This window comes from Arctopsyche grandis, chromosome 4 (assembly GCF_051622035.1).
Source record: "Arctopsyche grandis isolate Sample6627 chromosome 4, ASM5162203v2, whole genome shotgun sequence".
Classification (NCBI taxonomy): Eukaryota; Metazoa; Arthropoda; class Insecta; order Trichoptera; family Hydropsychidae; genus Arctopsyche; species Arctopsyche grandis.
In genome coordinates this window covers 7,863,756-7,876,685 of record NC_135358.1, presented here as the reverse complement: position 1 = coordinate 7,876,685, position 12,930 = coordinate 7,863,756, and the positions used below count along the sequence as shown (strand labels likewise).

The following is a 12,930-nucleotide window of genomic DNA, read 5'->3' as shown; positions in this document are numbered from 1 at the left end:
ATTAATATGTATATTTCCCAACACAATCTGATCTATTGTATAAATGGCACTACATCAGTATTGATTTAATATATATATATGTATATATTTATTATTTAATTACATTTGCAAACAAGTGTTGTAACTTGATAACACTGGAATTAGAGAAAATTTATATTACAAAATTCTAATATGTATAAATATTGATTCACGTATTTATACTTCTATTCGGCCGCCAAGCGATTCAAGTAAATTCATTCGTCAATGAAATATTATAATTTTTTGAATTCAATGTCAAGTATATCAAAAAACTTTTTGTACTAGCTATTTACATACATATATAATTCAACTGGAATGTATAAACATTAAAATTATTTCTTTAATAATTAAATAAAATTCATACAATTGAATTTTGGTACTTATGTTATGCTTTCATGATGTATTTTGCTACATAAATTATTGAAAATAATAATATCACACAAATTAAAGTAAGCGTTTTACGAAAAATATTATCTTTCAAGTAACAAAAAAAGTGGACAAAGCTATATGACATACAATTATTTAACATTAAACAAAATTTAACAAATATAAGTAACCATTAACTGTCGTAAGTAGCATAATTTTGAGAAACGTTTCTTACATACTCAATTTTCAGTTCTTTTATAATTTAAGTAGAACTTTTAAACGTATGCGAGACTCGTGTATCAACACATAAAATAAATTATAAAATAATACGTATAAAAAAGTAATACAAAATTGTAGCTGCTTTATTTAAAAATAAGAATTTAAATTATGTTAAATACTGGTTGAAATAAGGTACGTCTTGACAATTGTAAATTTGACACAGTTATAAATTAAAATTAACATGATGTAAGACTATAAGTTGAAAATATTCAAAGGCACTTAACAATATATATATGTATGAAAGATTAAGGATGGAGTTTTAACAATTCCTATATTTTTTAATCATGCATATATATAAAACAGACATCGCCAAATGGTGGACAGCAAACTGCACATACATTGAATACATCGTAAACGAAAAAAAGAAATAATAATACAAGGACATCAATCAATCCCTCGTCTTCATTTGAATAATACATCAGTTATATTCAGCGTTATGAAAATTGTTTATTAAACAGTCACATAAACTGAATGCGAATTCAGTTCACTTTTAATTTTATATAATGCAGCTCCAACATCCATAAAGTTTGGCCACCCTTGTATATAATATATGTATAATATTAATAAACATCTTATTTTGATTTTGCAACAATTTTATATGTGTTGTCAAAAATTACAATAATAATTTCTGGTATTATAATGTGTATATATGTGAATAACATCTAGAAACTTATTCCTAAATATATAAAATACACAAAACTTAATACATTTTTTGCAGTTTAATTCATTATTTTCTTTGGGCCAGAATTATTCAATATTAATTATTAAAAAAATGAAGATAGCAGCAAACATTTTCAATTCAATTATTGTCGATCTACTGTTTGAAAAAACCAATTGGTAAATCTCTGTAATTGTTGTACAGCCCTCATACTTTCTTCACGCAAACGCCTATTGTGGTGTCTTAGCCGTTTAACCTTGAATTATATAAAAAAATTTCATTATTAAAATACATGACGCCATACAACATGTAATAAAACTGATGAAAAAATGTCTTACCTCTTCTTCTAAAGCTCGTCTTGTACGTATTTCTCGAATGACTTTATTTTCTAATTCATTAACTTGTCGTCGCAATGAACAACACTCTGGACCCGTGGGGATATCTGCACCATTTCCTAGTGAATTCCAAGATTCTCCAATATCGAGACCTTCTGCACCCCCCGAAGCTATACTCCCTTCGCCATCACCCAATGAAGTATACTGTTCTTCACAAATCTAAACAAAATAATACAAAAGATGCAACATTATATTAAAAAAAACTTCATCTATTGTTACTACGTACATAGATAGAGTAAAAATAGCTAAAACACAAGAAATAAAGTAATTACTTGTAACATTGCTCTCGTTGCAGTGTCTACAAGAGAAGGCCAATCCATGAGACGTGCATCTGGTAATGGAAGAGGTGGATTTGGAGCTGGTGATCCTCCGCTAGAAGTACTCGATATTACAGTTGCGGGTCGCGCTTGTGTAAGGATGCCTTCTTCCCTGGTGTTACCTCCATTTTCAATATAGTCTGGATTGATAAGTCTCATCAAATCTTCTTGTAGAGTGGTACTACCACCGGCGCTGTGGCGCTGCGTACGCGGGACTCTCAATCGAGCTTCCCCCGTACTCGCAGGGGACTGATGACCACTCGCAGGCGTCCCTCTTCTAGAACCAGAATTTTGCTGCGGACGTGGAGAAGAATCAACACGCTCGCCATTTCCATCCGGCCATAATTTGTCTCCTCTAAATTCACTGTGATTAACGCTGATTATTTCTTGGGAGTGCCGTCGAGCTAATACAACTTTCGCACTCTGGAGAGATATCGAAGGATCCGACGTATCGCTTCTCAAAATGGAATAGTCAGTTTCTGGCGATCTATATGATGCCCTGGAGTCGAGATTTATTGGTGATTTTTCAACTTCAATCGGAGCCATGTCTGTAGACCAAAGATCAGGAGGACAGTAACTTTTGCTGGAGCTTCCGGTTCCGTAACCCGAACTGGCACTCGATCGAGGTGGAGAGAAACTTCTTTCATACCGACGGCGATGTCGACCCGGTAATTGTCCGCCACTTATGACTAATCCATTGGCCCCAGGACATTCAGCACCGGTGCAACAGCCTCGTGTTGTGCCATTGGAAAGAGGTGGGATGGCAGTTACGGTAACAGGCGCAGATGTTTTCAATAAATCAACCATTTGATCGTGTGAAAGAGTGCATACTGCTACTGTACATATTTCAACAAGACGGGCACCTTGCCGTAGCCCAGCTCTAGCAGCTCCTCCTCCAGATTCAACTTGAGTGACGACACCATCTGGTTGCACATGGAAACCTATAACAATAAATATAAATTAAATACTTGCACATACTCTGGATTCAAGTCCCAGCCAAATACCCTGCTGGCGAGATCCTGTGGTTATTAAAAACACGGATCGACCATCTCCTGTTAGAATTTTCCGATTTGTCTAGCTCAATTATTGTGACGGATACAATAAATCGGTATCCTCCCCGTCAGTTTCTCGCGAATTCGATTTATCAGCATCTCGAATAGGTTGAATCATATAAAATGCTACCTACCTAATGTATTTCTCGCAAATTTGCTGTGTATCAAAAAATTTGTTAATTTTCCATAGATGTCTCCATTGAGTTCTATGTTCTGTTGTTTCGAAAATTGTTCGTACTGTAACGTGGGAACATGGGAGAGAGTACACATTGTCTAAGTGCATTCGTGGGTGAACAATTGAGACTCTCAGATTACCGAGTAAGTATCCGGACAAAGGATGCGCGAGAGTTCTCAGAACCGGGTCGAGTGTGTGCAACTAGCCAGGGTAAACCTACGTGCCTAGACAATAGACACGCCAACGGATCGGGGATGCTGTGATGGGCAACTTATATTTTATAAGAAGGTACACACAGTATATCAGATTGTTCTGGAGTGAGCGACTGTTTCGTGTGGACCTCCTGAATCATTGAATAAATGCTGTGAAGCGACTTTGGCCATTGATTTGGATCCTAAACCCACCCCTACGCAACACTACTTATGTAAAAAAAAAAATAGTCTAACCATATGTGTCGCCTTGGGGTAATTCCTGTCATGGCACAAATAATGTATGCATGTAATAATAAAAAAAATACACGTAAAGAATTCAAATTGAAAAAAAAATTAGTTAATTACCAAGTTGACCAGCATTATTTCTACGCAGTTGAAGTTGTTCTGCCAATGCAGCCGATGTAGCAGCGAGAGTGAGGGCGCGTATCAATTCACCAGCTTCGTATAATTCACGAGTTCTAACAGCCACACTTTCGCCACGATGATAATAAATACGAACACCACCAGGATCTCCCCACCAACTCCAACCTAAAAAAAAAAGCGTTATTTTAATACAACAATCATAACATACGCATAATATACACATACGCATCATACTAACCAAGTATAGAGGCCGTCGGAGCGACGAAAACTATTTGCCGAGTACATTCTTCAATTAAAACAAAGGTATCGCGGGACAATCCCAGGAAGCAATCTGCGAGAGCGCCAGCTCTTCCTTCGTCTCTTGCAATCACAGGCCAACACAGCGAACCTCCTGTGCTCCAATTTAAATTCGGATTACCATATCCTAACATTTTAACACCGCTGACACCACTCGTGACACCTGTTTTGAGCAATGATGAAAACAAAGCTAAAAAATAAACGATTATTAGATAACATTTCTCTTTGAAATATACATTAATGTATTACAGAACAGCATCTTACAAAATTTTTGAACGGTATCAAGAGCTGTCGTCGATACATAATTTTTAGATAAATCTTTCAGATATTCTTGTCTAGTTCTAGTAGCCATCGTAGAAAACTTTGTCGATCGGTGAGCTGCATTCTCCCCATTTATAATCTAAAAATAAACGTTTATTATAAATATACAAACGCATATCATTGCCACAAATATCAATAGAATGAAATTGCATTGTATATAAACATCAATGCTTTCAAATTACGTATAAAAGTATGCATAAATTCAATACCTTTGCTAAAAGTAAATCGGTGAACACTTTTCCTTTAGGATAGACAGCACCATCGATAATAGGTGGACCAAATATGGGAACTTCTTTAGATCTCGATACAGCTATACTATAATGAGTGTTGTCGGTGCAAGGATTTATAGCTCGAACGACAATAAATACATGTTGAAATTGGGATCTTATATTCTTTGGTGTGAATCTTTGCGCACCAGGTTCTTGAAATACTATGGTGACGATATCGTTTCCTATGTGTCGTTTTCTGAGCAACTGTTGACGGTTGTTAGGGGTGTACGGCAACATAGTCGAGACGTGAAACATTATTTCGCAGTCTTGATACTTTGTGTACACGGAATAGAGACCGGTAGAGTCGGTCTTATTATCGAGGCCAGCCTTGTAGTTTTCGAAATTCTGTAACCGTACAGTTTTACCGATCATCTGAAGAAATTCGACTAATGCCGGTCCGGCTTCTTGATTATTGTACATGTCTTCTTCGCTCGCTTGTCCCTGTCGGCAGTACATGACGCCTACTTTATAATGTCGACTTATACACTGCTCGTCTAATCGCAACAACTGTTCTTCCACTCCACCGCCAGTAATGCCCAGCCTTTTAAAATAATAATATAAATGATTAAAAATTTAAATTTATGCATATTACACACTTCGTATCATATCTGAACCTACCTCAAACACGACAGTTGTATTTCAGGGGCGACATATTCAATAACTTCTTTAGCATTTATCACTTTATTCGATGGTTTAATGTTGGGTATCGCATCTTCTAATATTGAACCCCTTATTGTTAACAGTTCTGAAGTACGTATAATTATCCTATATTGCCATAAAACGGCATTGGTGTTTGTAGAGTTATTCAGCATTTCTGAAACGTTGCCCAACTCAGTCTTTTCTTTTCTTATGGAAATTGCAACTGGCCCAACTTGTTCGTCCATACCGAACCAATTCTGATGTTCTAAAACAAACAACAGAAGATATTGTATTCTGAAAAATTAAAAAATGAATCAAGAACAAAGATTCGAGTTATCATCACCTTGATTAAAAAAATGATTCCTGTAATATAAAGCACCCTGATCTTGACATTCAATTGGACGAGACGAATGAGAAGATTGTCTTGCAAGATAGCACGCCTGTTTCCAATGCGTTTGACCAGGTGGAAACTCCAAAATTGACAAACCATAAGCTATACTAGGTTGGTGCATGCACGAATTTAAAGTTGAACTGTGCAAAATGGATTTTTTCGATCTGCCAGTTTTCCAATTTAGACTTATATTACGCTCTTCTTCTCCTAAAAAAAATATAAAACAATATTATAATTTTTACAATGTATGAAGATATCCAATGTACACTTTGCTATATAATACTTGCCTCCAATTTCATTACGAAAAAATGGACAGTTTTCAATCAGTTCATTAGTACAACCATCACCAGCGTCATCTTCTGCATCTCCGTCGAGCTCAATCGCCCTCGAAGCGAGCATCGAAGCGGCCGAGGCTCCTGTAGTGGTGTTTCTACGGCGACCCAATAACACCCCTCGAAGTTTGGCAGCCAAACCGAGGTTGGCGGTGAGAGATTGACAGTCATAATGCGCAAAACCGCGTCTTTTTGTAGCCTCGTCCATGTCTGAAATACACGGAGCAGACAGCGCAGAATCATCTAAAGGGCGCATCTTGGTAGGTGCTGAAAAAAACTTCTGAAACTTGAGGCGCAGCTTTGGACTCGCTTGGGGTTTGGGACCGTCGTCGGCGTCAGTCGAAGGTTCAGGACGTACGCGCAAATAATCAGCAGGACCTAAACAAAAATACGTTGGATGAGTAAAAATAATTCGAGTATTTAAGCAAAAATTCAATTACAAAATCTTAGCTGATATAATGTTGGAATTCAACACAGTAATCTCTTACAATAGATAATTATATGAATGGTGCTGCAATCGCTAAAATAATGACGATTTTATTTGCTTTAGTTTTACAAACAATGACGTCTTATGACACAGAAAATCTTTTATGATAAGAATGTGAGTTTTAGGTAAAAAAAAAGTTAATATGATCATCTCAACGAATTCCGAATACCCAAAAAACCAAATATTAAAAACGCTATTGATATTTCAGATTCAGATGCATTTATTCATGAGCTTATTTGATATTTGTGTTAAATCCAGGGCTGTGGAGTCGGAGCATTTCAAGCGGAGTCAGAGTCGTAAATAATCAACTGAGATTCTGACTCATTTTTATTATTATTTTCTTTATTATCGTCGAATCATTAAAAAGTGTCGGAGTCGGTAAATTTTAATCCACAGTCCTGGTGAAATCTTACATACAAGTGATAGATTATATTTGGAAGATGTGAGAAAATTGCCCTACATTTTATTATATTGGAAATTTTGTTATTTTTTATATAGGTATTTAACTGATTCAGATTTTATTTCGATTTTGAGGTATCTGAATTTGGAGTTGATTTCGACATCATTGCCATCACCGAGACCTGGCCTCATCCTTCTTTTAGGGATGGCGAGTTGTTTAACACTAATCACTTAGCTGCTAATTTAGCTGTTGACTATTTACCACCGATTTAACTGTGTTTATTGGAAGAATTTTTAATATAAGGTATGTATTTGTAATTCTTGTATTTTTGTTCTTAGTCTGTGTAGTGGAATCGTCGCTTTGGAGCTATATCTGTTAGACGAGTGTCCATGGTTAATTGAAAAAATTATATAAAATAAAATATTAAATATCATCGTATAACAATCAAAGTTATATGATGTAATAATTTTAATATTGGAGTTTAAAAATATAGGTGAGTCTTTTATGGAATGTTACGTTTTCCTTATACTTTTAAGGAAAAGCGCATAAATATATACAGGTCAATCTTGTTATAACGAATTTATAGCAGTTGTTAAAATTCTATGTAATGATTAAGAATAAGGTGACCATTTTTTTCAAATTGAAAACCAGGACATTTATCAAAAAAAACTTTTTTTTTTTCTAAATACTTCCATTATTAAAAACTAACATAAAGAATTAATTTTCTTTAACACTCTTATAAAATTCTACACAGAACTTTTTAAAATTATTCTTATCGACTAGCAAACATTCTAAAGCTTTAACATTCAATGTTGCGTTTTGTCACTGGACCACATATTGTTCATTGAAGGAAAAGGTCCTTCGGCAGATGCATACATATGTTCCTGGTAAAAAAAGACAATATTTAACTAATTTTTCAATATTTTTGCAAGAGACATCAACATTTTCACTGAAGGTTTTGTATATTTAAATACATCCATTAGATAAAAGAGTGTACTGGTTTTATCCCAGGACAGATACGCAAAAAACTAGCAATGTACTGGTAAAATAGTACAAATGGTCACCTTACTTACATGGAATGTTACGTTTTCCTTATACTTTTAAGGAAGACCGCATAAATATGCAGGTTAGTCTTGTTATAACGAATTTCCAGCAATGAAGAAGATGGAACTACATAGTTTTGAAAAAATACATTCTTTAAAAGACTTCTTTGGTTTATTTTATATTGTTGCAAGATGTATTAGAGAGTCTAAACACACCTTTACAAAATTCGAAATCTTCCGCGGTAGTGATCTAAGTTATGTTTGGATTAGCTACAATTTTTATGCCTGCTTTCTATTGGATTTATAAATAATTCTAGTTGTAAACATTGGCAAAATTTTCACCGAGGCGGGCTGTCAACATAAAAGACGTCAGCACTCAAAGGATTAAGGAAGAGCGTATAAATATACAGGTTAAGCATGTTATAATGAATTTCTAGCAGTGGTTGAAATTCTATGCAATGATTTAGAATGTTAAGAGGGTTGGAAACCAGCGCCTTGTCCATACAAACGTATTACACTTCTCCCATCCTCAATTATGGCAGTAGAGAAATTATTTTTTAATATGCTATGGATATCCACCATCGGGATGCATCTATCATTTTATTTTTTTGATTAGTTATTTTTTATAGGAGCTAGGAGCCGCCAAACATCTATAAAATCGCCTCTTTTTTACACCCACGAAGAGTCCAGCGTGCTTATTTAACGGTCGATCTTAAAAAAAATACGCGCACAGTTGCATAAAAAATATCTTTCTCATACGGATGATGAAATTTTTTTCAAAAATTGGTCCAGTTTCGGAGGACAAAATTGGAGAATACGAAACCTCAATTTTGTCGATTTAAAATACGTATTATCCAGTCGGAGCGCAATTGTCGGATTCACTCAATATATATATATATATTGATATATATTGTCGCATTCACTCAATATATACATCGAAGAAAGGAACGGCAACAAAATTAAGGTTTCGGGTGTACAGCTATCTTAAGTACTGTTGCGTGGATGTGAAGAGGGGGCTTCCAGAATCGGAGAAAGACGTAGGACGGTTTTATTCGTGTGCTCTCGCTGGCGTTCCAGGCTGGAATGCTTTCCAGATCGAGAGCACCCCATATTTATACCCGTTGGGCACAACATACATACATACATATACATGTAAACTATTGGTCGATGAGTGGGGCGATCCCATTGGCTGTTGCATACGGCTCAATCATACGGCGAGATCATTTTGGCGCGAACGAGAGATCAGGTGATTAGCGCTCGTAAGCCATCGGTCCACGAGCGCCACCCACCTAATCTCCAAGTTACAGTACTAAAGGTTAGAAAAAATTACTTTGTGTCAGCAGGAAGTGGACTAATCGTCAAAACTATTCACAAGGTCGATGATTTTGTGACGTTTTAAAGCTAAAATGAATTCAATGCAAAAGTCATAGATATAATTCGAGTAATCTTGCAGTGCGAAAACAATGAATGGAATCGATGAAACAAATAAGATACGAATGAATGAGCGCAATAGCAAACGGTGACTTATCATTTCATGAATGAACAATTCAAAAATAACAAGTTTCCTTTGTTTACTATCAGAGCGAGAGCGAGTGCGATTGCGATTGGTGTAGTGGTAGTGGAAAGGGGGCGTACCTGGGGAGCGTTGATCCACAGTGACAGTTGGCCGGATGTTCTGGAGCATGGCAAAGAAGCTGTCTCCAGAGTCGGCGGGGGCTGACGGGGCGCAGTCGGCGGCGGGGGGGAGCGGGTGGTGCGCTTTGGGGCGGTGCAGCTCCCCGTGCGAGCCGAACTCTCTGCGGAGGGGCGCGGCAGCGGCGGAGGGGGGCGCGAGCGGCGCCGCCGAGCCGGAGCCGGAGCCGGAGCCGGAGCCGGGGGTGGGGGTCGAGATCGAGTTGGAGTTGGGGTTGCAGTTGGAGCTGGAGTTGGAGGGGTGGAGCTCCAGGCTGCTGGTGCTGCGGTGCAGCGCGCGACGCGCAGACACGTTCATGTCGGTCGGTCGCGAGCTCGACAACCCGAAGGGGGCGCACGCCCTCCCCCACTCATCTCCCCCGCTCAGCTCGTGTCACGCGGCCACTCGGCCACTCGGCCAATCGGCCAGTCGGCCGCAAACGCGAGCGCCAACACCCCACACTCGCACCCCAACCGACGATCTGACGACTTGACGAGTGACGCGCCAATCGAGCTCGCGAACACGCGCGACTTTCGAACGTCTATCGAACGCGCCTCTCCATTGTTTGATAAATGCTCATTCGTTGAGCGATTATTCACGCGAATTGCTCTTTCTCATTTTCCATATAGAAAAAAAACGTTAATTAAAATCAAACTGAAGCGGTTTTGCGACATGGTCGAGTTTCGGCCCGACTCCGTCATGTTTTGGTTTGCCACTGCTTTACTTCCATCATATTATTTCCTTATTACTTCCATCATCAGCCAGCAGCATAGCTCGGACGTTAAGCTTCTGCTTACCGTCAAGAAGGTGCCGGGTTCTATCCCTGAATGAAAATGAATTTTTCAGAGTATGCTGTTGGTCAGACCTGGATTTGTGACTCCAGGTTGATCGTTTCCTATCATAGTTTGCCAATTTTCTCTGATTTCATTGTTGAAACGGTTCCCGGAAAAAAAAATTGGCTAAAAATCCTTCCTACCTACTATGTCACCACTATTTGAAATTTGATTGATGTACAATAAAAATTTATGTACAATTCATAGATGTCTCGTTAATTTGCGAGTTTTTTCAGTGTCTCGCAATTCAATGACTTATAATAAAAATGCTGCATTTGTATTTGTAATTGGCCAGGAAGGCGCATTGGGATTTACCTGTAAGGCCTTCCTGGTATATGTGTAAAATACATACGTAAAAATACATATGTAAAAATATTAACTTAGTCATGTCTTCAACAATTCCGTCGTTTAACTCCATACGCCATCCATAAAACCATCAACCGATAGTCAAGTGGGTGACTATTTATATTTCAAGCATTTTTCAATAGGTAATTCATAAAAAAATACATTTTTGTGAATTTCTCGCATTTATTTATACTGTTGCGTAGGGGTGGGTGGAGGATCCAAGTAAAAGGCCAACAGTCGTTTCACAGCATTTATTGATGATTAAGGAGATACACGCACTGTCAGTGCTCAGTCCAGAGTGACATGATATCGCCTACGTACCGCCTTATAAAGGGTAGATCTGTAGGCGGGGTAGGTAAGTGTTGACCGTATCCCAGCCTAACGAAACACTGTTGTGCTAGTTTTATAAAGTTTTATTGTTTGCCTATGGTTGTACAAAGGTATGGTATTTGTGGGCAAAAGTATGTCGTTCAGAGGTCTCTGGATGTGGTAGAGTGTCGCTGGCTCGGCATTCGGCTATGTCCGGCTAGTCTCTGGATACGGTAGAGTGTCGCTGGCTCGGCATTCGGCTATGTTCAGCAAGTCTCTGAATACGGCAGTGTGTTGCTGGCTCGGTCGGCTGGTTGATCTTCCAAGTCCGTGTAGTGAAGTGGTGGCTGGTCAGGAGCTGTATGTTGACTGGTCTGCTGCTGTGTGTCGACGCTTGCTGCTGTGGGTCGACTCTTGCTGCTGTGGGTCGACTGGCGTTGTTTGGGTTGTACCTCCTTTCAGTGGCGGACTGGCCATACAAGCGAACATGCCCGATGGCATGTGGGCCCCACTATCTGTTAGAAAATATGGGCCCTCAGTAAAATTAAATAACTTTTTAACTATTTCACGTGTGTAAAAATGTATAGGATATTGCAACTTTAGGACCTAAAGTTTGGGTATTTCAACAAAACAAATTTCTTACGATATACACAAATAACTAATACCTGCTTTAACAGCCCAAGGATCGGTTAACTTTTTTTATTAGGCTTGAAATGTAAGTTTCAACATTTGCGTGGGCCCTTTTGCCGGGCCTATTCCAACGTCAAGATTATGTATATACCAATACCTATGTAACAATTAACTACTGAAATAAAAATGGGAATAAACAAATTTTCGTGAATAATATAAACTGAACTGCTCAAAACAATTTTGATAGGACGATTCATCATCAACCAGCGATTTAAATTTACTTCATACTTTCAAAATAACATTTGATTATACTTCGATGATATAGTAAGATTTAAATACACAATTTTAAACAGTTTCCGAATATAAAATCTATTCCTAATCTAGACACATCCATGTAAATAGAAATATAGGATAGGGGCCCCCTCCCCAAAATCCCGATTTTCGATTAACATTAATTGAAAATATTATGCATTTTTTTCAGGGACGTAATTTGGGGGGGCCATAGGGGGGCACTCGCCTAAATTAAGGAATAGTGTGAATTTAGAAAATATTATGAATTTAATGATTAATGAGATACTATGGATCTATGAATGCTACGTGTATTTCTTATGTATGTTACTTTTGGGTAACTAATAAAATAATCGCTGCTATGTGCTTTGAAAAAAAACAAAACAAAACTTTATCTAATGTTATTACGTACATATATGTACATAGATAAAGTGACAAGACAGTCGGTAGAAATTAAGTTAATTGATAGTTTTTTGGAGAATCAGTTTGATGGTCGATTAATGTTGACTATGTAAAGATTGGTGGAAAAAAATTTTCGCCTGCGGCGCTTTTTTCTCTTTTTACATAATATTTTTTTATAATTACTTTTTCAAAAATAAGCTTACTTTTTTTCATATTTTATAACTCAATAAGGTAAAGAATATTTTCCATTTTTATTCCGATATAAAAAAGATTTTTTGAAAAAAAATTCAATTTAACCAATCTTTGCCTGTCCTGCCCCCCAAAGAAAAAGCTGAAATGACGTCCCTGATTGTTTTCTACCGAAAGTAAAAGCCGCTTTTATGCCGCATTCTTTTATGATGCATTATATTTACCTAGGACAAGGGTTAAAACGAAAT

General features: G+C 37.4%; 1 protein-coding gene across 1 annotated transcript; it reads right to left on the bottom strand.

Moving 5' to 3' along the window:
- Nucleotides 1-479: 479 nt before the first annotated feature.
- LOC143911236 (signal-induced proliferation-associated 1-like protein 1) lies at nt 480-10,259 on the bottom strand. Its single transcript, XM_077430049.1, has 11 exons — nt 9,650-10,259; nt 6,040-6,462; nt 5,705-5,959; nt 5,341-5,626; nt 4,663-5,263; nt 4,397-4,532; nt 4,074-4,322; nt 3,818-4,000; nt 1,989-2,974; nt 1,660-1,875; nt 480-1,577 (listed from the first exon to the last, which is right to left on the bottom strand). The coding sequence occupies exons 1-11, from the start codon at nt 10,002-10,004 to the stop codon at nt 1,467-1,469; spliced, it is 3,801 nt and encodes a 1,266-aa protein (XP_077286175.1). The 5' UTR covers nt 10,005-10,259; the 3' UTR covers nt 480-1,466.
- Nucleotides 10,260-12,930: the final 2,671 nt, after the last annotated feature.